The following is a 23,275-nucleotide window of genomic DNA, read 5'->3' as shown; positions in this document are numbered from 1 at the left end:
CACTCTAAAATAGCACTGCCAGGAAGGAGTTACCTTTGCGTTATCCGTACTAGATCTGATTCCCTTCTAAGATTGCAGCTGAGTATATCCTTGCTTTAAGATATTTTTTATAACTACGTATATATCTTTGATCAGAAGTAAATGTATCTTTTAGAGAGAAGTGTCCATTTTGAATTTGGACTAAACTATGTCTTAAATATTTATTATTTCGTACCGAAGTGTATTTTTAGACCTTTTTCCCTTGAAATTTGATATTTTCCGGGTTTAATTTTGGAAAATAACCTTGATAAGACTCGACGTGAAATAGTTGCCTACCATATCTAACCTAACCCAACCTAACCTAACCTAACCCAACCCAACCTGAACTAACCTAACCTAACCTAACCTAACCCAACCCAACCTAACCTAACCTAACCTAACCCAACCTAACCTAACCTAACCTAACCCAACCTGAACTAACCTAACCTAACCTAACCCAACCTGAACTAACCTAACCTAACCTAACCCAACCTGAACTAACCTACCCGAAGTGAAAACGAACCAGATTTAAATTTCCCATTCAACTGAATCCCGCCATGTTGGGCTATAAATGAAAATACTTTTCGGTTCCATGGGATTCGGTCGAACGGGATTCGGTATAATGGCAAACAACCGCTATAGATACATTTGGTAATTGATACAAGGTCACTCAAGGTCAGAGTCGTATTGGGAATTCGTAAAGTGGTTCATGAAAACCTCCAAATTAGACATTACTTATGTTTAAATAAACCTTTATTTTAGATTCATAAACGTTAAACACATATATTAAAAAGTGATTGGTCCGTCATGCTCTGCGGGAAATGTTCAACGCAAGCGTTGTACCCAGATTTCATCGAGTCGTCCTTAAAAACCTCCGAATTCTGGTCGTAAAATAGTCCCGTCGTCGCGTTGAAAGTAAAATCTTCGCTGTAGGCCACTTCCACGGATTCAGCGTAGCCATAGGGTAGCACTGGAATGGGATGAGAGAAAACTGTTTCGGAAAAGGGATGGATTTTCCAAAGTTGCGTTTCGTCGTTCTCCTCGCAAGAAGTTAAAAACGCGTCATGACTATCGACGCCAACTGTTAGACACCGTTGGTAATATCTGCTGTGCCGAATTCGTTTATATTCAGGTTGGTCTGGCACGTTTTCGATGAACCATTTCTGACCCGTGGAACTGAGGCTTAGTTTGGCCCTCGTCGGGCTGAATTTCCCGCGTTTGTAGTCATAGCGCCCCTGCAATGCCTCCAAGTATTCGATGTCCATAATGTGATACGATTTGTTGGGTAAAGAATATTTCGGCGCGTCATATAGGAACTGAAATATTTGCGTAGTTCTGTATCCGGAGCGCGGTGACACTTCGAGGTGGCCAGCGTCGTCCACGTCCAGCGCCAGGTTCTCGTTGATCTTGGGCACCAATTGGTACAGTTCCAACAGCGCCGGGTTCCACTGACACTTGACCACCGTCAGTAGAGCCGCCATTAGAAGTCGCGATGCCTTCGGAAATACAACGTGGTAAAAAAAGTGTATTCAATTAACAGGAGGAATTTATATGCCGATTCTGTATCTAAAAGAGTATACATTTTTATATTTATATTTTATTAATTTTAATGAGAAAGAAACTTTGTACAAATAGGTTTTGCTAATCCAATAAAAAAATGACATTCGCGTTTATTTAAACCTTTCTAAATTTATAAATATTTGATTTCAAAATCATCAGAAATAATATTAGGAGCAAAATCTCAATTAGAAACGCCTCTTATTTGAGTAAAAGGGAGATTTAGAAAGTATACCATACCATGGTCGTGATCGTCTGCAGTTGAACTCGTTTCACGAAAACACCAAAACCTCAATTCCGTATCTTGCTTGTTGCAGTCGACAAACAAAACTTTTTTTTTTCATTTATTGCCGTCGTAGTAATTCTCATTTGATTCCGCTCTCGCCTTCGACTTCGATAAGGGGCGTTTCTCGGAAAACAGTCAAATAAAAGCCATCCGAGATTAAGAGATTCTTCAGGGTAAAATTGACAGAAAAAACTCAAATATATCGCTTGTGATAGCACCAAAAAAGGCTCAACACTATTTGGGAAATATTTGTATATGAAGATATTTTAGTAAACTGGGCGATAAACTTCCAAGATTAAGAGCCGTAATATTTTCATGTACATCTTATGATAAGGTTCTGCTATTATAATTTCCATTTTTCCAGCAACTAGTAAAACGAAATCTAAACGCGTTTTGATCAAGAAAATGACATACGACTGATTAACATTGCGACACTTTGGCGTTACGAGTAGCAGTGAGAAGATTCCTATATTTAAAAGGTAATTTTTACAGAAACATTTCCGAACGAAAGACAGGATATATTTAAATACCTCGAGGAAGCAGCGATTCCGCGCACTGAGTTATGAATCAAACCAAACGAGTTTCTATTGAACGAAGTGCTTGACGCGAAATGTATTGAGAAAATGGGCAAACATCGCGTTTCACTGTTAATTGTTTGGCACGAGGCGTTGCCCAGACGACGATATCGGATCTATCGCGTTAGAGACACTTTGCGAGCGATATTACGTTAACACTATGTCATTAGCCTTTAACCTTGCACTAATTAATATATTTCGTTTCTTGGTTATTTGCAGTCGACAAGCGATATTGTTTTTTTTTATTGGCGTATTGTTCATTCTCGTTCGATCCTGTTCTGTCGCGTTTCTTGGAAAACATTTAATGAGCTGATTCGAGATGAAAACAGTGATATTCTTCAGGGTTAATTAACTGGTGAAATACAATATCGCGTTTTACCCTGGAACTATATAAATTATACAGTCTCGACACTATTTGGAAAATATTTCTGAACGAAGAAATTTGAGTAAATTGCGAGATAGATGGTTATGTTTATCACGCAAAATTGATTATGAAATTAAAATTTAATACCCTCTGTCATAACCCGTTAGATACTAATAAACGATCGGCTAGTTTAAGAGACCCAGAGTAACGTTTCAAGATAATATATTGGCATGAGCAAAGAAAATATTTTAATCCACTTGGCTTGATTTTAATATCAAAACACGTCTTCACCCCGTGTCATTTAATGCCGATTGAAGTCTATGGTTACCGATTTCACTTATTTATTTTTGTATACAGGGTGTTTCAAAAGGTTATGCAAAAATGTTAAGGAGTTGTAGGGGGTGAGTTGAGAAGTATGCATTTTTTTTTTTCATTTTCCTACGATGAGGTAAAAGAGCGCCAGAGAGCTTCAAAGTGTGGCCTAATAGCCCCTGGAAGTAGGCTGCAACAAGCGCAAAACCAAGCAGCAGAATAATGCGAACATTAAGGTTTGGGTTCGTGTTATAGGTAGAAAAGGACTTTGTAAACAAATCGAGGTAACCAGCGTAACAAAAGTGAACCTACACAGTATTTAAAGTCCCTTCTGCTTGGTTTTCCGAAATTTCGATAAACTTTTTGGTACCATTAATTGGATAAGGAAATTAATTGGCGATGGTCTCTTGGAATCAAAGCAATCGCGTGTTCTGGTAGGCGAAAGGGACGATCTGGGACCTATTGATTTGGACAGTTTTCCCGCTTGACCGAGATAAGATCATGCGCAACGCATTCGGGTCCGGATTACAAACGGTGTTAGGTGTTGTGGAATAAAAGGTGAATAGTGAGGAGAGAAAGCCTATATTAGACTGAAAACCACTAAAGGGCAAAAGTGGGGTGGTGGAGTGGTTAGCACTTTCACATCGCTCCAAGAGGAGTCGGGTTACATCCCAGCTTGTGGCACTGGGTGAAAGCTAGGAGCAACAAACACAAGGAGAACGCAGCTAGCCTTTAAATACGCTAACGCTGTGTTGCGTACACATTTCATTGGACGAGCCTTTACGCTGAGCAAGACAATTTCCGAATTTTCTCCTTCCGACGGTAGCAGGCGCTAAAGCGTCTAGCCAATGAAAACTGTACACAAGAAAATTGACGACTTTTGACGGGCGAAATTCTCCTTGTGTGGGGTGCTGTGTTTGTGGCTCCTAGCTGAAAGCTCGGAACATCTCCTTCCGCGTTTAGTTTGCAAGTTCTATCCTCACTGGTTAAAGGAGATTCCCCCTTTCCGTAAAAACTTGTAGAGCTTTACGGTCATAGTTAATGTAGGGAGCCCTTCCATAAACTGCAACCTTGTACCTCTTCGTGGCGGAAGGGAGTAACAGGTGGAGGGGAAACCCTCCATGCTGGCCAACTAAGGCTCTGCTTCTTCCTTAAGCTAAGGTGTAAGGTATCGTGCTGAGGGCTGAGTGGTACCGGGGAAGCGAAAATACGGTATCATGAACGATCCCCTCGGGGAACCAGGCGACACCCCGTTTTTTTCGAGCCTTCCACCTGGACAGAGGATTAAGGGTGGCGACCGTATACTTTCCTCTTTACTCGTGGGATCTGCATGGATTCTTTAAATAACAAAAACAAAAACAAACAGGGCAAGGGTCTGTCTTCGACAGTACCCGGCCAACAGGGATTGGGTAACCAATCTTCAATTAGCACAGGACAAGGGTCTACCTCTACCAGTACCCGGTCTGCAGGGTTAGGGTCCTCCCAAGGGGGTACCCAACCCGGACAAGGGTCTGGCTCTGGTGGTACCCAGTCAAAAACATACAACAAGAACCTTAAGCGCAAAGAGTGCCGGAAGGTTCAAAGGCAGAAGGGGGCAGATGGTCCACAGGTAGGGGACGTAGTCAATCCTCCTTCTGGCAAAAGACTAAGGTCTGACAACTCGGCTGTATCTTCCGAGTCTTAGCAGAAGGCTTCCAAAAGGCCTAGGCCTTATAGTGAAGTTGCAGGGTCGACCAAGATGGCCATCATTAAAGATGGCTTTCCAGTCGCCACTCTATCGGATGAGGAGTTTAACACCATCCTGTGTGGAATTCTTGAGCAGATAGATGGAATACCTTCGGGTAACCCACTACCTCGCTTCTCGAATTTCCAACTATCTGGGGGTGCTATCGCTTATATATGCGGTGACAATTTGTCATGTGAATGGTTGAAGAGGGAGTTCGACCAAAATGATAGGATGTTGGAGGGTCGTAAACTGCATAGCGGAAAAAACCTCCATTCGCTGGATTTTCCAGATAGATGGGGGTTCGATGTCTGCTATTAGGAAGGCCGAGTTTAGGGCTGACACCGGCTTGGATAGGGGCATCTTCAAGGTGCTTCACGATCCAAGTTCGGATAGACCCGATGATGAGGCTACGGCGGGGTCAGACATGTCTGGCACAGAAGGTGAGAATACTCTGTTAGGTGGAGAGGATGCACTAACAGATGGGATGGGTGGTATCTCTATTTCAGATATAGAGGACACCTTGCTGGGTGCAGAACCCGATGTAAAGGGAGATGTCTCATCTAAAGGGGCAACAGAGGAGGAGACAAGAAACTCTGAGGAAGCCGGAGGGAGTGGTGTGGTTCTCACACCCACCTCTGGGAATAATCACTAGTGACGGGTACCCCTCTTTTATCTACCCCAGAAGATGGGCATCAAGGTGGTTCAGATAAACCTGCACCACTGTAAGGCAGCCTCAGCAGTATTATGCCGTAGGTTTGCACCGGAGGGCATAGACGTTGCACTTATACAGGAGCCATGGTCTCTCAAGGGCCAAATTCTTGGTCTTAAAAGTGCAGGTAATGTCTTTTACGATTATTACTGCGATACACCTAGGACATGCATACTAGTAAGAAGGGGAATTCATTCTCTTCCGCTATCTATGTACTTTTCTAGGGATACGACTGTAGTTAGCGTGATGGGAGATGAAGAGCTAACTATAGCGTCGGCATACTTCCCATATGATGAGGCCATTTCCCCTCCATCACAGGAGGTGACCAACCTGGTCGACCACTGTGAGAGAGAGGGAAAGAAGCTGATCATCGGATGCGATGCAAATGCACATCACGTAGTATGGGGCAGCAGTAACTGCAACAGACGTGGCGAGGACCTTCTGGAATATTTGGTTAGTACAAAACTTCATATTCTCAATAAGCACAATGTACCAACTTTTGTTACTAGTAACAGAAGTGAGGTCATTGATCTTACGCTGTGCACAGAGAATGTCGCAGATGTAATTCATAACTGGCATGTGTCTAGTGAACCATCACTGTCGGATCACAGACACATTTGCTTTAGTATCCTGGTCAAATCCACCCGGGTTGACATAGAGTTTCGTAATCCCAGACGTATGAATTGGTCTGGCTATAGGGAAGACCTAGGTCTTTATCTTAAGGATGAGAAGCCAAGGCTCTCATCGGTGCTGGACTTCGATTTGGCTGTTGATCATGTGCAACATGCCATAATCGATTCCTACCACCGAAAATGTCCGGTGAAGTCTACCAACCAGCCAAGGCTAGTTCCTTGGTGGACAGCTGAGATTGGTGGACTTCGCAACAAAACAAGGAAGCTCTTTAATAGGGCAAAGAAAACGGGCGACTGGGTTTCCTACAAGAGTACCCTAACCGCTTATCACAAAGCTATTCGTGATGCGAAGAGGGCATCATGGAGAAGTTTTTGCGAGAATATATCTGATATTCCCAGCGTTGCCAAACTAATGAAAATTATGGCACATGATAATACTAAACATCTCGACACCATTAGGTTGAAGGATGGAAGTTTTTCGACCTCTGGCAAGGAAACTCTAACACACATGTTGGAGACGCACTTTCCAGACTCTAGGGTCACAGACAGTTGTGGCACTGATAGTCTCCCTTTTAGGATACAACGTATCAAAAGGGAAGACTGGGCTGTGGCAAAACAGGTTGTCACACACTCCAGGCTTATGTGGGCGATAAATTCCTTTATGCCTTATAAGTCCCCAGGTCCGGATGGGATCTTTCCCATTTTGCTGCAGGAGGGCAGCGATACTCTCTGCCCACTGCTCTGTAGAATCTACAGGGCTTGTATTGCCTTAGGGCATATTTCAAGCTCCTGGAAGCTCTCTAGGGCCATTTTTATCTCCGAGCCCGGTAAGTCAAACTGCCTTGAGGCTAAGGCATTTAGGCCAATTAGTCTCACCTCTTTTCTCCTGAAAATTTTGGAGAAACTGGTAGACTGTTATATTAGAGAAGAGGTTATTTCCCAAACGCCTCTCTCTACTGCTCAGTATGCCTATCAAAAGGGCAAATCTACTGAGACCGCCTTGCATGGCATTAGCAATTGCCTTGAGAGAGCAATTGAGTTTAAAGAAATCGCTCTTGCGGTTTTTCTTGACATTGAAGGGGCCTTTGACAAGGTCTCAAGTGCAGTCTTTATGAAGGCTGCCAAGAGGTTTGGTATCAATGACACACTTTGTCTCTGGATCAAATCTATGCTGACGAACCGAAGGGTGACATCCCTCCTGCTTGGTGATTCCCTGATGGTCTCCACTAGCCGTGGGTGCCCACGGGGGGGGGGGTTCTCTCTCCCCTGTTGTGTTACCTCGTGGTGGATGAACTGCTGAGGAGGCTGAACAGAGGGGGGTGCCGCTGTTTTGGTTACGCCAACGATATTGCTATCATTGTCACAGGGAAATTCCCAACGACAGTTAAGGATGTTATGAGGAGAGCTCTTGCATCAGTAGAAAACTGGTGCAATGAAGTGAACCTCACGGTCAATCCCAGTAAGACGGTTCTGGTTCCTTTTACCCGTAAAAGGACTAGGGGAGTGTTTAATGGTATTTCCTTGTTCGATACCAACCTGGAGGAAAGCACTGAAGTGAAATACTTAGGTGTTATCCTTGACAACAAAGTAACATGGAAACCACATCTTGACTATATTATCAAGAAGGTAAAAATGTTATTTTGGAGAATTAGAAGTACGGTCAGCAAGTCCTGGGGCTTGAGTCCTAGAGTTGTTCACTAGCTTTACACAATGATCATCAGACCCATACTGTCCTATGCAGCTGTGGTCTGGTGGCCAAGGGTTACTCGCAAAACGGTGTAGTCAGAACTGCGCACTCTTCAAAGGCTAGCTTGCGTTGGCATAACAGGAGCTATGAGAACAGCCCCAACTGCTTCTCTAGAAATTCTACTGAATATTCTTCCTCTACATTTGTTTATAGAGGAAGCTGCTACGTTTGGTGCCTATAGGCTAAACCAAAATGGGTGGTGGATGGCCAATAGTTGGGAAAAGAGCCACACTACGCTTATTATGGATATTTCCAGTCGGTTACCTGTTCTCTCAATGGGTTCTGACAACATGGCTGCTAAACTTCGTTTTAATAAGCCTTTCGGCGTGTACTTCCCTAGCCGCACGGAATGGTCAAATGTCACCCTCGGTACCAGAGTGGAAGTTGTCTGGTTCACCGATGGGTCTAAGACCCATCTAGGTGCGGGCGCAGGGATGTACTGCCTAACGACCAAGTACGGCTTCTACGAAAGCCTTGGAATTTACGCAAGTGTCTTTCAGGCAGAGATTTCAGCTATCTGCTTCTGTGTTGACTTCTGTCTTAAGAAGAACTATCGCGGGAAAGTTATCCAAATCTGTTCGGATAGCCAGGCTGCTTTAAAAGCTCTAAACCAGTCTAGTGTTTCTTCTAGAATGGTTCTTAGCTGCTTGGATCTCCTTTCTAATCTCGGGACGCTTAATAAGGTTCAACTTTATTGGGTCCCTGGACATGAGGGGTATCATGGGAATGAAAAGGCTGACGTCTTGGCCAGGGAGGGTGCGATGGCTGGGTTCTGTGGACCAGAACCCGCTGTCCCTATCCCCCGTGGCCTGATACGCAGCCTGGTCTCCAAGTACAGGACTAACCGTCAACTCGAGCTTTGGCTCGAGATGGATGGCCAAAGACAGGCTAAGGAGTTTATCCCTGGCCCCTCTAGGCAAAGGGCGAATGAACTGCTTTCGCTCTCAAAATCCTGTATAAGGTTGGTCACTGGCCCGCTTACAGGTCACTGCCAGCTCAACAGACATTTAAATCTTATTGGTATCAGCGATGACCCACTATGTAGGGCCTGTAAGGCCGAGTAGGAAACTGCCTCTCACGTTCTTTGTAGCTGCGATTTTTATGCGGCTCAAAGAATAGAGCATCTTGTGATGCATCAATTAGAAACTAACGACTTCTTTAATATGCCGGCCAAAAATATTTTAAGGTTTGTGTCGGAGATAGGGCTTTTCTAAGTCATAGGTCAGGGGTGCACAATGGACCTAGGGTCGAAGTGCATGGGTGGGCATTTATGCCTCCCCGCCCCCTCTCAATAATAATGTAGGGAGCTGTTGGCTCGCGTGGCATGAAGGGCTTGCCACCACCCTCCTACGCACTGTAACCCGGCCATCTGTTTAAAGGCAATGAAAGTCGCTAGATGACTTGATCGTTGGGTGGTGCTTCGGGTATTAGCCTAGTTGATTTTTAATGCAGTACAGTACTGGGGTCGGAACGTACGATGTTTTGTGCGGCGGTGTCAGAATAACGTATCGATGAAAGGAGGATGCGAAGGTTGAGATAAATATATAAATGAGTTTTATTTACAAATAGTGAAAAAGAGGAGTTGCAATATTACGCGACTGTACAAGTTGAAATTACCAAAACTAAATAGTATAAAATATTATTTAGTTTTGAAATTACCACGAAACAAAAATTCGATTCAAGAAGAGTCCGCGAACTTTCAGGGGAACATGCGTTGTCCAGCTCACGTGGTAACTGGCGGAAAATGTACCAAACTCGGCCATAAGTAAGCTAGTAAGTTAAAATGTTGTTAAAAGGATCTTCTACTACATGGTTTATGTAAATTTGTATAAAATATTAAATGTTTCTCTCTGGTCGAATCTGCTCGGAATTCGAGAGACTTTCAAATATGTTTATTTCTTTTTTTCTTTTTCGATCAATTATTTTTCCATGAAGCTTAATTATCCATATGAAATAATATTTATATTTGAATAAGTTAGAAGAAACAGAAATTAACTGATTTATTGAGAATACAATTTGTGGGAGCGCGTACATTGAAATGAAAAGTAACCCGATATGTGTTCTACGTTTAATTTTAAGTCTAACCAGCTTTGACCCGATCTAATTTGACCAATGGAAAGCCGAGAAATGTTAGACCAAAACCCATAAGGTCGTGTGTGATATTCTAATCATGACACGACATTTAAGGGCTTATAAATTCAAAACTACCAGATCTAACGGATCAAAATAGTCGTGACACTCTAAACTGTGTGGGGGAGTTAGAAATTTGTAGCTTATGATGACCATGAAACATTAGTTCAAGGTCATTAAAAATTTATCTCGAGAACCATTAGGATTAGGAGAATGGTTCCAATTAGAAAAATGCCCGCCAAGGTTTTTAAGTCAAATTACCTTTTACCCGAGGTAAATAAACCAATAAGACTCCAAAATAAACGTTACATAATTGATTTAAGACGTACCAAGTATTTTTATTAACTTTTTGAGTTTAAATGTTTTAAACACAAAATAATCTAACTAGTAATTGAAATAAATTGAATGACCTTGAACTAAATAAGGTCATTACGAACTCTCCCCCTCAGTTTAGAGTGTCACGACTATTTTGATCCGTTAAATCTGGTAGTTTTCGATTTATAAGCCCTTAAATGTCGTGTCATGATTAGAATATCACACACGATCTTATGATTTTTGGTCTAACATTTCTCGGCTTCCCATTGGTCAAATTAGATCGGGTCAAAGCTGGTTAGACTTAAAATTAAACGTAGAACACATTTCTAATTGGAACCATTCTTCTAATCCTAATGGTTCTCGAGATAAAATTTGAATGACCTTGAAGACCTGGTTCAAGGTCATTGAAATTTCCATTTTCATTTGTCCCCCTGCACCCTCTATGTAACCTGCAAATTTCAAATTCTTACATAAAACACATTTTGAGTAATTAGCTCTGTATCGTTTTTAGTTAACACCCTGTATAATATTTAAGGTATCTATAAAATGAATTGCCAAAAGTGGCGTTTCAAATCTTGTTTGGCTCGAGGCGTTGCCGAGACCACGTTATCTGATGAAGATAGCGTGTTCGTAAAGCTACGGGAGCAGAAGTCTTTTCTTTTATAGTGGGCTTTCTAGTGTTAGTATCCCCACGACATTCCGCGCGTATTTCTTTAATCTAATTTATACCGCTTTTCGTATATTTCGTATTCAAAGACACGCATACGTAAATACGGTTACAAATATTTCAGGGAGCAAATCAACTGCGTAAATGCTGTTATAAGGATACAGGGCAGGAAATTGCGCATCAACGTGGTTGCAGTAGTCGGCAGGTATATTGAATGAATGTTTTATTAAAACAATTGGCGGCAGAAGCTGCGATATCCGTTTTAAAGCTCTACTACAAATACGGAAGTCGACGTGATGGTTTCGGTGACTGAAATAATGTTGCAAATGTGTATTTAAAGCTGCAGCAAAGTTTTTCTATAATTTAATCGAACTGTTTCTAATATTGTAGTTGTTTTACGTCGTTGCGGTTAGGTAGCTTCAAAAACATCTCATAAAAGTATTTTGTTTAACTGCCACATGGCTATAATAAAATTAAAATTGAAGCCAATACATTTTGAGGAAATACCCGCAACTAGGCTAGTCACGCAACGCATTAGCTTTATAAAGGAAGATAAAATTGGCGAATAAGTAGATAAGTCCATAATGAAAAGGGATAATAAAGCTAAACCGTAAATAAATTTGAAGAAATTTAAAAACTTACTAATAGCTCGTACCGATAGGTCTTCGAGCAAACAAAAAATGCGAAACTCGGACCAAATAGATCTTCGAGTGAATAATTAAATTAAATCAAACTAAATAAAATAGCCAGAAAGTCAACGGTAGACCGGTTTCGTCCTATTTGGGACTCGTTAGTACCGTGCGAGAAATCTGGCTCGCGACTCTAACACCGAATAGAGAAACTAAGCCTAAATATTAAAAATTTCAAAACGAGTTGCGTAGCAACGGAAAGCCGAATTGGGTGAGAGTGGTGGAGATTAGTATATACGTAATGTTAAGTTAAAAGGAACCACCTATGGACTGCATTGTAGTCCATAGGTGGTTCCTTTTAACTTAACATTAACTTTGTACCTGTTAAACGACTGCATTTTTTACTTCATAAAAAGTCTGATTTTGGCAAATACAGCCAACAGTGCGTAAATATAGCTGATTTTGTCCTTGATTCTGCCATGTCACAGCCCAATTTTATAAATGCACTTTTCGCCAGCACTAGAGCCAAATAGCCGACACGAATGTTGGGGCTCCTATGATCAAATCCTATAAACGAAAATTTAAAAAGACAGGCTACTAGTTTCAACAAAAAGGACTGTTTGGATTGCGACACTCGAGTGTAAGATTACAATCTGGAAATGTCTAGAGGCACCGGGAAAATTCAATCATTCAACCTATAATAAACACCCTGATTAGGACATTAGTAGCGCTTGAATAAATGTATTTGACACTCAAACTTATATTTCAAATAATTTTTGGATATTAAAATATTTGGTTGTATTCAAAAATTAAAAGAACCAATATAATTTTATAAATGGTATTTTGTAAATATTTCTTTAAACACTTTATGATTTACCTTATCACTATCTGAGTATAACTTTGCTTTAAGATTTATATATAATAAGTAAATATTAAATTAAATGTAATATATAATTTCCACCGTTATACTGCTGATCATGCACGATTAAATTACACGTCCCACTTTTACGGCTTTGGTTATTAGCCTAGCTGATTATTATTATTATTATTATTTATCAGGTAAGATATACATTAATTATGTTTTAATAAATCTTTATTTTAGATTCATAAACGTTAAACACATATATTAAAAAGTGATTGGTCCGTCATGCTCTGCGGGAAATGTTCAACGCAAGCGTTGTACACAGATTTCATCGAGTCGTCCTTAAAAACCACCGAATTGTGGTCGTAAAATAGTCCCGTCGTCGCGTTGAAAGTAAAATTTTCGCTGTAGGCCACTTCCACGGATTCAGCGTAGCCATAGGGTAGCACTGGAATGGGATGAGATAAAAATGTTTCGGAAATGGGATGGATTTTCCAAAGTTGCGTTTCGTCGTTCTCCTCGCAAGAAGTTAAAAACGCGTCATGACTATCAACGCCGACTGTCAGACACCGTTGGTAATATTGGTGGTGTCGAAATCGTTGATATTCGGGTTGGTCTGGCACGTTTTCGATGAACCATTTCTGACCCGCGGAGCCGAGGCGTAGTTGGGCCCTCGTCGTGCTGAATTTCCCCCGATTGTAGTCATAGCGCCCCTGCAATGCCTCCAAGTATTCAATGTCCATAATGTGATACGATTTGTTGGGTAAAGAATACTTCGGCGCGTCATATAGGAACTGAAATATTTGCGTCGTTCTGTATCCGGAGTGCGGTGACACCTCGAGGAGGCTAGCGTCGTCCACGTCCAGTGCCAGATTCTCGTTGGTTTTGGGCACGAATTGGTACAATTCCCACAGGTTAGGGTTCCACTGACACTTGACCACCGTCAGTAGAGCCGCCATCAGCAGTCGAGACACCTTCGTAAAAACAATTTGTTATTTACAATTAATAACAGGTTAAGTTTTAAAATAAAATCCACTACTGCACAGTTTGAAATATTTAATTTGCGCACGTTTCCATAGTTAATAACAGGTTATTAATTATTCGATTATTCGGCGTTATTTTGAAATTATACTTCTCACAATTTTAACTTATTTTTACTAAATTGCAATAGAATACGGCTCACTTGTGGATTATAGTGTATCGGAGGAGCAGGTAGTTAAATTGAGAAAACACTGTGCTCAAATTGAGCTGTCTTATGCAATAAAATAACACTTTAAAAATTTACACTCGGACATCATTTTCAGTTTACATCTTAAATCGTATAAGTAACAGTTTCCAAATGTTGTCATTTAAACTATCTAGTTTTTTTTAATATATTGAATGTCTAAATATTTATGAATTTTCAGACAAAATAGTTTCAGCATAATCTATATTATAAACGAATTGTATTTTAGTTAAGCGGAAGTTTCAGAAAGTATCCTACCATGGCCGTGACCATCTGTAGTTGAACGTGTTTCAGGAAAACACGAAAATATTAATGGCGTTTCTTGACTGTTTGGAGTCGATAAAGAACAGCTTTTTTCTCATTTATTTGGCGTCGTGGTAATTTTCGCCTTTAACTTTGATAAGACGCGTTTCTCGGAATCCGATTAATGAGCTGAGCCAACCGAGATTAAGACGGTGATATATTTCAGGGTAAAATTTACAGGAAAACATCAATATCGCACTTTCCTTGGCACTTATAAAACAGGATCGACACTATTCGAGAGATATTTCTGGGGTTAACTGCGCGATAGGCTGCTAAGAGTATTGGTCAATTTATTCCGTTATATTTTCATTTACATCTCAAGATTACCAAATCGATTTCAGTCGAGAAAATTTCAGACGATTGATTAACATGGCGACACTTTGACGACACGATCAGTGACAGTAGCGAGCATTTGCGGAGATTCCTACATCTAAGCTGATTTTTTGATAAAAACGTATATCTATAAACAACCGGCAGAATATTTTGTAACGCCCCGAGGAAGGACTACATGTAATTTTCACGCTCGCTACTATAGAGGATAAAATTACATAAACGCCACTTCCACGTCCATCTGTTTTATACGCATATTTCGCTTCCGTATGCTAATCCCTCTAAATTTGAATTTATCCGCAAGTAATATTAATATTTTTACGCTTGCAAGTAGAAAACTCAAATGTTTTTTTGAGCGAAGTGCGTTGGCGAAATATATTGCAAACATGCTCACAAATTGTGTTTGAATGCTTGTTTTGACCTAGAGGCGTTGCCCGGATAATTTTACCTGATTATGTTGTTGTTAAAGGTTGCCCAAGTGAGATTATATCCTGGACAAATTAACTACTGGACCCGAATCGTAAGCGAAAAATCCATTCTTCAAATTACATCGCCCACCAGCGTTCCTACCGAGATAATCACGAATCATTTCCGCCCAAATACAAATAACGTGCGTAAAAACGTTAAATGACAAGTATATTAGAACAGAAGTAAATAATATATCTGTGACCGGATAAGTATTCACCTGCCTAGCTTGCTAATGTTATTTTTGCAAGGCCCCCGCTGATTTTTCATTGTTTTGTTTTATTAAATAATATATACACAGGGACGGTTCGCAAGCCGTACTATCCTTTAAAAAAAGGCAACAGGGTTTTGTTAGATGTCTTTCCCTCTTCCACCCCTCCTCCGGCAAGCTAGCCGTGTCAAACGTCATAAAACGGAAAAGGATGTGCCGCTATCTTTTGGCAGTAGTTTGAATTTTTCTGTAAATTTTCGTATGCTAACAAATAAACGGTTTCTTTGAAGACATAGCCTAGTTAAGAAAAGGATTACACTTTTAATATTTGACTTGCAAAATAATAATTATGAGAAACAAATTGTGTGTTTACCCTACTTGTAAAAGTGACTCTAGATATTATCAGTAGCGGCGCTAAGGGTGGGCTGAAGTGGGCTTTAGCCCCCCTACATTTCTGAGAGGGGCCACATATTTATATTAAAAGGGCCACATATTTATAATTAAGAGGCCACATATTTGAATTTATGAATTTTCTTATCTCTAGAAATTTGTTTTATTTACTCAATAAAATAGTAGACCATAAACAGATAGATTCGGGAGGAAGGGAGTGGAAATTGAGAGAAATTTGAATGGACAATAGAAAGAAAAGAAAAGAAAGGGAATTTAAGGAAATACCCCGGGCATGCAAGTGTCCCCTCCAGGTCGGATACAAGGTCATAGGGGGTCCAGTAAACGCGACGAGAAAAATTTTAAGGGGTCACTAAATTTGTAAAATGGAGTGTACTCCATGGTTGTAAGGGCCACAAAATACTTAGGGGCCACCAAATAATTAGCCCACCTGTGAAAAACCTTAGCGACGCTTCCGGATATTCTGATAAAGAACATATGAAAGACGTTTTCTTTATACCTTTTCCGAAGAGTTTTGGATGGATAATTTGGTTATGTCCAAACCATTTTCTGTTTGCTTTTTTCTTATGTGGTGATATATTGAACAACGTTTCGTAGTTATGAGATGAAAAGTCCATTATTGTAAATACAATAAATTTAAATATACAGGTCTACATTAATAAAACCCTAAATTCGAAACCGGTCACATGGTATTTTCAAAAGCGACTACTGGTATTTTTGCATTCCCACCATACGTTTATTCCCCTCCCCCTTGACTCACTTTACCTTTAGTTCCGGGAAGAGAGGCTAGAGGGCACATTTAGCAGTCGTTATTATTTAGTCCATGGTTCTAGAGTCTCTAGAGTAAAAAATGTCTAATAAACATGGGTCCTAAACTGCTTCGTTTCAGAGATATGGGCTCCCAAAAACTACCCAAAAAAACCAGACACAGCCTTAAATCTGGCAAACAATATTCTTCCTTGAACCAAATTGTTTTCATTAAACTATCAATTGTTTTTTATCCGTGAGGCGAGAAAAATTAATAACAAGTGGCCAAAGTTCATTAATGTCCTTTTAGAAGTAAAATGAGTTTGAAGACCAACTCATTTTAATTTAGTGATAGATTTTAATTATTAAATTTTAAGATACAAATGTCATAAAAATTCTAAAGGAATGGTTTTAAAATTGTCTAATTCGTTCTGTAGCTTATATGGCACATTGGTCTAGGAACGCTTATTGCACAGACGGGCTCAAGAAAAATGGGTTTGAAGCTCAAAGATTCAACCAGCAGTAGATTCCTAAAAGACTGGTGTCAGATCGACTGGCATTGAGTCTGTAGATAGACGGCTAAGATAAATACAAGACATCAAATGAACGTCCTGGATACGTCCCGATTAAGCTGATATTTAACCATACTAAATACTCTCGGACATCTTTAGGCTTAACGTACACTCATCCTAGCTCGGGATGTTCACTAAAAACCCGACGGACGTCTTAGTACTTGCCCTTGGGACGTACTTTGACTCTGAGAAAATCAGACATTTGCTCGTCTTTTAACCTCCGAGTTACGTCAATATCTCTATCTGGTTTTCGGGACATCATACGGACAATTGCAATATACCGGCATACTGTCCATAGGACGCCGGAGGGATGATGTTGGGTTTGCTGGGCAATGACAAACGTCAATTCTACGAGGATAGTCAGCCTTGTTGAAGCTTGTACGTGTTGTAGGTGGTATGGGGGAATTGGTGTTTATGTAGAATAAACTTAAAACCTAAAAGTGTAAATAATCCGTAATTCGTTTAGATTAATGATAACGCCAGCTAAACCTTATATGGAAGCGATACGCAAAACCCAGTTACAAATAATTATTGTCTTTTAATAAATTGTAAAACATCACAATAACTGCTCAACATGCCCACCTTGGGCTGCTATACAAAAATGACAACGCCGTACAAATGATTGACGAAGATTTCAGGCTTGTTCCGAATAGTCTCACATCCATCAATAATGCGTTGACGGAGGTCATTAATGTCACGGACATCTCTTTTATAAACAAGGTCCTTCAGAAATCCCTAAAGAGAAAAATCGCATGGGCTTAAATCGGGAGATCGAGGTGGCCACGAAATAGTTCCTCCTCGTCCTATCCACCTTAAAGGAAATGTTGCGTCAAGGTGATCTCGCACTGCGCGGCTGAAATGTGGTGGCGCTCCATCGTGCAAGAACCACATTCGAAATCTTAGGTATGACTCCATTTAGGCGGAAGAAAATATGGTCCAACTAGATAGTCTCCGACAATGCCACACCAAACGTTGAGGCTAAAGCGCTCTTGGTGAGTTGCGACTATAGTTCCATGTGGGTTATTTTTGGCTACATTGGTGATTATTGTGCAAATTGACTAGGCCGTTCCGGGAAAAATTGGCCTCATCGGCTCTTAAGATAATACTTGCGAACTGTGGATCATTCAGTACTCTGTCCCCAAACCACTGACAGAAGTTGGTACGTCTAGGATAGTCGGCGTCGTTCAAGTCTTGGACTTTTTGAAGATGGAAAGGCTAAAAACGATGACCACGTAGCATTCTCCAGGCCATAACATGATTGACACCTAACTGTCTTCCAACTTGGCGGGTACTTGTTCCCGGATCATCATCGAAAATTGTAAGTACCTATTTTTAACAGAAAAATGTAAAAAAATCAGAACTAAATAGTAGTTACCAACCGAGGTAGTTACCTGTTCTTCCACGTCAAGTGGAATGTTCTGCACTCTCTCCCGAGACGGTTGAAGGTGCCCGCTCTCTCGTACTCGTAGGCGCCGGTCTACAGCTTCAAAGTTCGCCTATTCGGTACCCTTGTTAGTGGGTAGTGTTCTTGATACAACCTCCGGGCCACATCTCCTCTTCCTTCGGCTCGTCCGTACATCAAGTGCATATCCGCGTATTCAGCGTTAGAAAAATGTGCCATCAATATCGCAATTGTCGTTACAAAGTAAATAAGTTTCCCAAATAACCAGATATTTTATACTGATTTATTTGAAAAAAAGTTCAAAATACAAAGTTTTTTTTATGATTGGCATGTAACCTGCAGAGAGATACAAATAATATTTCGACTGGTTTTACCAAATAGACGAACGATTGAATCTTGGAACTTGTAACCCAATAAGCGTTCTTGGACGTTCCATATTAACCACAGAACGAATAAGACAAACTTAAAAGCATTCTTTTAGAAATCTTATGACATTTGTATCTTTAATTATGATAATTAAAATCGTTCGTAACGACAAAATGTTTTTATTTTATTTGGAACCGTGTCAATAAAATTAAAATGGCTTTGTCTTCATTTGATGTCTTGTATTTATCTTAGCCGTCTATCTACAGACTCAATGCCGTCGATCTGACACCAGTCTTTTAGGAATCTACTGCTGGTTGAATCTTTGAGCTTCTAACCCATTTTTCTTGAGCCCGTCTGTGCAATAAGCGTTCCTAGACCAATGTGCCATATAAGCTACAGAACGAATTAGAAAATTTTAAAACCATTCCTTTAGAATTTTTATGACATTTGTATCTTAAAATATAATAACTAAAATCGTATCACTAAATTAAAATGAGTTTGTCTTCAAACTCATTTTACTTCTAAAAGGACATTAATGAACTTTTGCCACTTGTTATTAAAGTTTATCACCTCACGGATAAAAAAACAATTGATAGTTTAATGAAAACAATTTGGTTCAAGGAAGAATATTGTTTGCCAGATTTAAGGCTGTGTCCGGTTTCTTGGGGTAGTTTTTTGGGAGCCCATATCTCTGTAACGAAGGACATTAGGACCCATGTTTACAAGACATGTTTTACTCATAGAGACGGCATAATCTCAAGGGACGCTCAGACTATGCAACCGAAGTTTTTCAACTAATTGGCAATTATTTAAGCGGCGTGAAAATCAAACGCTGGTACACTTTTAAAGGAATTAACATGCAACGTTTTTCTATTCGGTGACCAATTTTGGGCTGACAATTCATTTCAATTATAGGTCAATGGAGGTAAATGTGATCAAAATATTTCTTGAGAGCATTTTGTGGGTAAATTTAATTGCGTAGTTGTGTAGGATAAAGTGGCCATATGAATGATACCAATTCTTAAGAGGGTGCTAATTTTAGTTTAGGAATAATTTCAAGTAAACGGGGAAAGTGTGATAAGGGGTGGGGCAAGTGTGATAAGGGGTGGGGTAATTGTGATCACGTGAAATCATCAATTACATAAAGATGTTAAATATGGTGTCCCAATAAAGCTATTTTTTTTCGTAGCTCTAAAATAATATATTTTTAAACTAAAGTACCCAGATGCTTATAAAGCTAGTTAAAGCTTAACTTTTCCTGTTAAATAGTAAGCTTACATCAAGAAAATTATAATTATTTTACCAAAATTTAACATAACTGATCACACTTACCCCACACTGCAAATTTAGAAAGAGTTTTCCCAGATTGAATTTTGAAAACCTCAAATTATTAGGAAAAATACAATATTTGCCTTAAGGAAAAAGATAAGCAGACTAAAAAATACCAGAATATGAGACAGGTTTGCCAGTTTGGAAAACAAGGTTTTAAAAAATAAATTTAATTTAAATAAATATTGAAAATATACAAAATGTGTATAATTAAGTATATTTTAATATCCATTCATCAAATATTTTATTATAATAATATTTGGGGAAATAATAGAGGGTGATCACACTTACCCCCTGATCACATTGACCTGATCACATTGACCTGATCACATTGACCTGATCACATTGACCTGGTCACATTGACCTGATCACATTGACCTGATCACATTGACCTGGTCACATTGACCTGGTCACATTGACCTGATCACATTGGCCTGATCACATTGGCCTGATCACATTGGCCTGATCACATTGGCCTGATCACATTGGCCTGATCACATTGACCTGATCACATTGACCTGATCACATTGACCTGGTCACATTGACCTGATCATATTGACCTGATCACATTGACCTGATCACATTGACCTGATCACATTGACCTGATCACATTGACCTGATCACATTGACCTGATCACATTGACCTGATCACATTGACCTGATCACATTGACCTGATCACATTGACCTGATCACATTGACCTGATCACATTGACCTGATCACATTGACCTGATCACATTGACCTGATCACATTGACCATGATCACATTGACCTGATCACATTGACCTGATCACATTGACCTGATCACATTGACCTGATCACATTGACCTGATCACATTGACCTGATCACATTGACCTGATCACATTGACTTGATCACATTGACTTGATCACATTGACCTGATCACATTGACCTGATCACATTGACCTGATCACATTGACCTGGTCACATTGACCTGGTCACATTGACCTGATCACATTGACCTGGTCACATTGACCTGGTCACATTGACCTGGTCACATTGACCTGATCACATTGACCTGATCACATTGACCTGATCACATTGACCTGATCACATTGACCTGATCACATTGACCTGATCACATTGACCTGATCACATTGACCTGATCACATTGACCTGATCACATTGACCTGATCACATTGACCTGATCACATTGACCTGATCACATTGACCTGATCACATTGACCTGGTCACATTGACCTGGTCACATTGACCTGATCACATTGGCCTGATCACATTGACCTGATCCATTGACCATACAACTGTTTTAAATTCAATCAATAAAAATAAGCAATTCGGTAACGTCACTGCGAAAACTTTGATCCGTCATCATTCTGCTTACTATTTAATATTCTTATTATCCTTTTGAAAATCTAAATCTAATTTCTAAATTTAATGCAGTATAGCAGACGATAATAATAAATACGAATAAGCACGTTGGAATAACCCAAATCGTTAGCCCTCATAAAAACCAATTTTTCGTGGAAAAGTGTGAACAGCTTAGAGTTACCAATTAAAAACTAATTTGGCACTAACGGTGGTTTTGGGAGACATGAATATTATGGCTCTTTCCAAGTACCTTATTTATTTCCAATGAAACATTTACAGCATTGCAACTATCAAGAAATTGCGCGAGATACGTTTATATTTACGGGTGTTACAAAATGAATAAAAATGTGGCAAAAATGTATTAACAATCCATCACCAATTTCATCACGCTCCAAATTTGATTCATCGACGCTGCAGGATTGCTGTTGCAATGCCACGTATTTATTTTGTTACCGTGATGTTTCAAGTCACGATACACGTCCAAGCACAGGCTGTTCCCGACATTCACGAACTGCATAAAAGCATGCTTCGGCTCTCCATTTAGATGTCCATAATCTTTGACCATCCACATTTGCCTGGCTCTCTTTGGCTGGAGCTGACCAAGGCCGACGTCTCGGTTCGGAACCTCACCGATTACTTCCAGGACATTGTTCTGTACAGCTTCGAAAATTCTATAAACCGTATCATTGATTGGATAGGGAAACTCATCGGAGCTGGTTTTTTGGAATCGAAACATTTGCCCGTTCTTGTAGGCGAAGGGAAAGATCTGGGAGCTGTTGTGTCCGGTGGCATCCAGGGCTTTGCCACTGGACCGAGATAGGATCATGTACAACGCATCCGGGTCCGGATTAAAAGCAGCGTTAGCCGTCGAAAGGGTTACTAGGTAGACAACCACTTGAATCACCAACGCGCTCTTCATGTTGAATGCCACACTCTGGTAGAATCTGCTCTGAATTCGAGCGACGTTTGAAATGCTAATTTATTTGTTTTATCTGTCGTCAACGTGACCTTAATTATATATATACCGAGTCGTTTAACATCCGAAACCGATCGGAAACTGGTTTTCCTACATGTGGGCAGATTTTCTTTTCTAGGAATTTTAGATATTTTTTGTTTCTGTTTAATTTAAGAACTTCCGCCTTCCAATTTCTTATCTTAAATACAACACCTATATCGTTCGATATTCATACCATATGTAACATAATGACTCATAAGTATTCAAGTATATAACATTTCCATAGAAATGATTTCAATGAGACCGTAAATTAAAAATTCTTATATTCCTTGCCTTATAGAAAAAGTTACCATGGAAACCCAATTGCATTTCGCGATGACGATGCGCGTGTTAGAATTATCGGAACCAGAATCACGTGATAAATTATCCGTGTTTTCAAAATTCGTTCCGTAACTTCCGTTTCTCATTTATAAAGAGGATGACGCGTTAATCGCCACTGGTTTGGAAGTGACGTAATTTACGTCATATCCTGTGTACCAGGTTTATTTATGGTATATTATATACTATGTTACGTAAAAATCCCGTACACTCAAAGGAAAATTGTGCTCTTCGATTATTTCTATGTGAGACAGTTTTTAGGAGAAAGGTTATTGAAATTGTCCTACCAGAAAGACTGAAAGGGGTACTCCGGGAGCCATAGCTTTTAATTCGCTGTCGAGTTCAAACGATTATCATCCTTCTATTCAAATCGCGCACATACAACACCATAGAGATACACAAAAGGCCAGAGGCCGTTGAATCGGCGAATTTGAAAGCGAATGACTTTATTCGATGGGCGCAAAAAATTGTGCCAAGAATAATTTGATGATTTGCAGACCCCCGAAAAAAAATAATGTTTTAAATTGATAATTTTTTTGAACCAAATAAAAGCGTACAGATATTTAAAAAAACTATTATTACTTGGCACTTCTCAAAAAGTGCGTTTATAGCAGAAGCAGGAACATAAATTAAACATTATCAACATTAATTCTATTTTAAAAATTTAAAATTAATAGCTTTAACGTCTACTCTAATTTTTTTCCAAA

The 23,275-nt window shown here is 39.8% G+C and overlaps 1 protein-coding gene across 4 annotated transcripts; it reads right to left on the bottom strand.

Moving 5' to 3' along the window:
- Nucleotides 1-790: 790 nt before the first annotated feature.
- On the bottom strand, nt 791-23,015 carry LOC149954195 (uncharacterized). Of its 4 annotated transcripts, none has more exons than XM_090170294.1 (2): nt 22,856-23,015; nt 791-1,514 (listed from the first exon to the last, which is right to left on the bottom strand). In XM_090170294.1, the coding sequence occupies exons 1-2, from the start codon at nt 22,886-22,888 to the stop codon at nt 792-794; spliced, it is 756 nt and encodes a 251-aa protein (XP_090026420.1). In that variant the 5' UTR covers nt 22,889-23,015; the 3' UTR covers nt 791. The 4 variants fall into 4 exon arrangements, with proteins under 4 accessions (XP_090026420.1, XP_090026422.1, XP_090026419.1 ...); XM_090170296.1 differs by lacking the exon at nt 22,856-23,015 and adding an exon at nt 1,816-1,882; XM_090170293.1 differs by lacking the exon at nt 791-1,514 and adding an exon at nt 12,743-13,503.
- Between the last annotated feature and the right edge of the window lie 260 nt (nt 23,016-23,275).

This window comes from Leiobunum rupestre, chromosome 3 (assembly GCF_980474605.1).
Source record: "Leiobunum rupestre chromosome 3, qqLeiRupe1.1.hap1, whole genome shotgun sequence".
Taxonomy (NCBI): domain Eukaryota; kingdom Metazoa; phylum Arthropoda; class Arachnida; order Opiliones; family Sclerosomatidae; genus Leiobunum; species Leiobunum rupestre.
The sequence above is the reverse complement of the archived record's forward strand: the minus strand, read 5'-3'. Positions and strand labels throughout refer to the sequence as shown.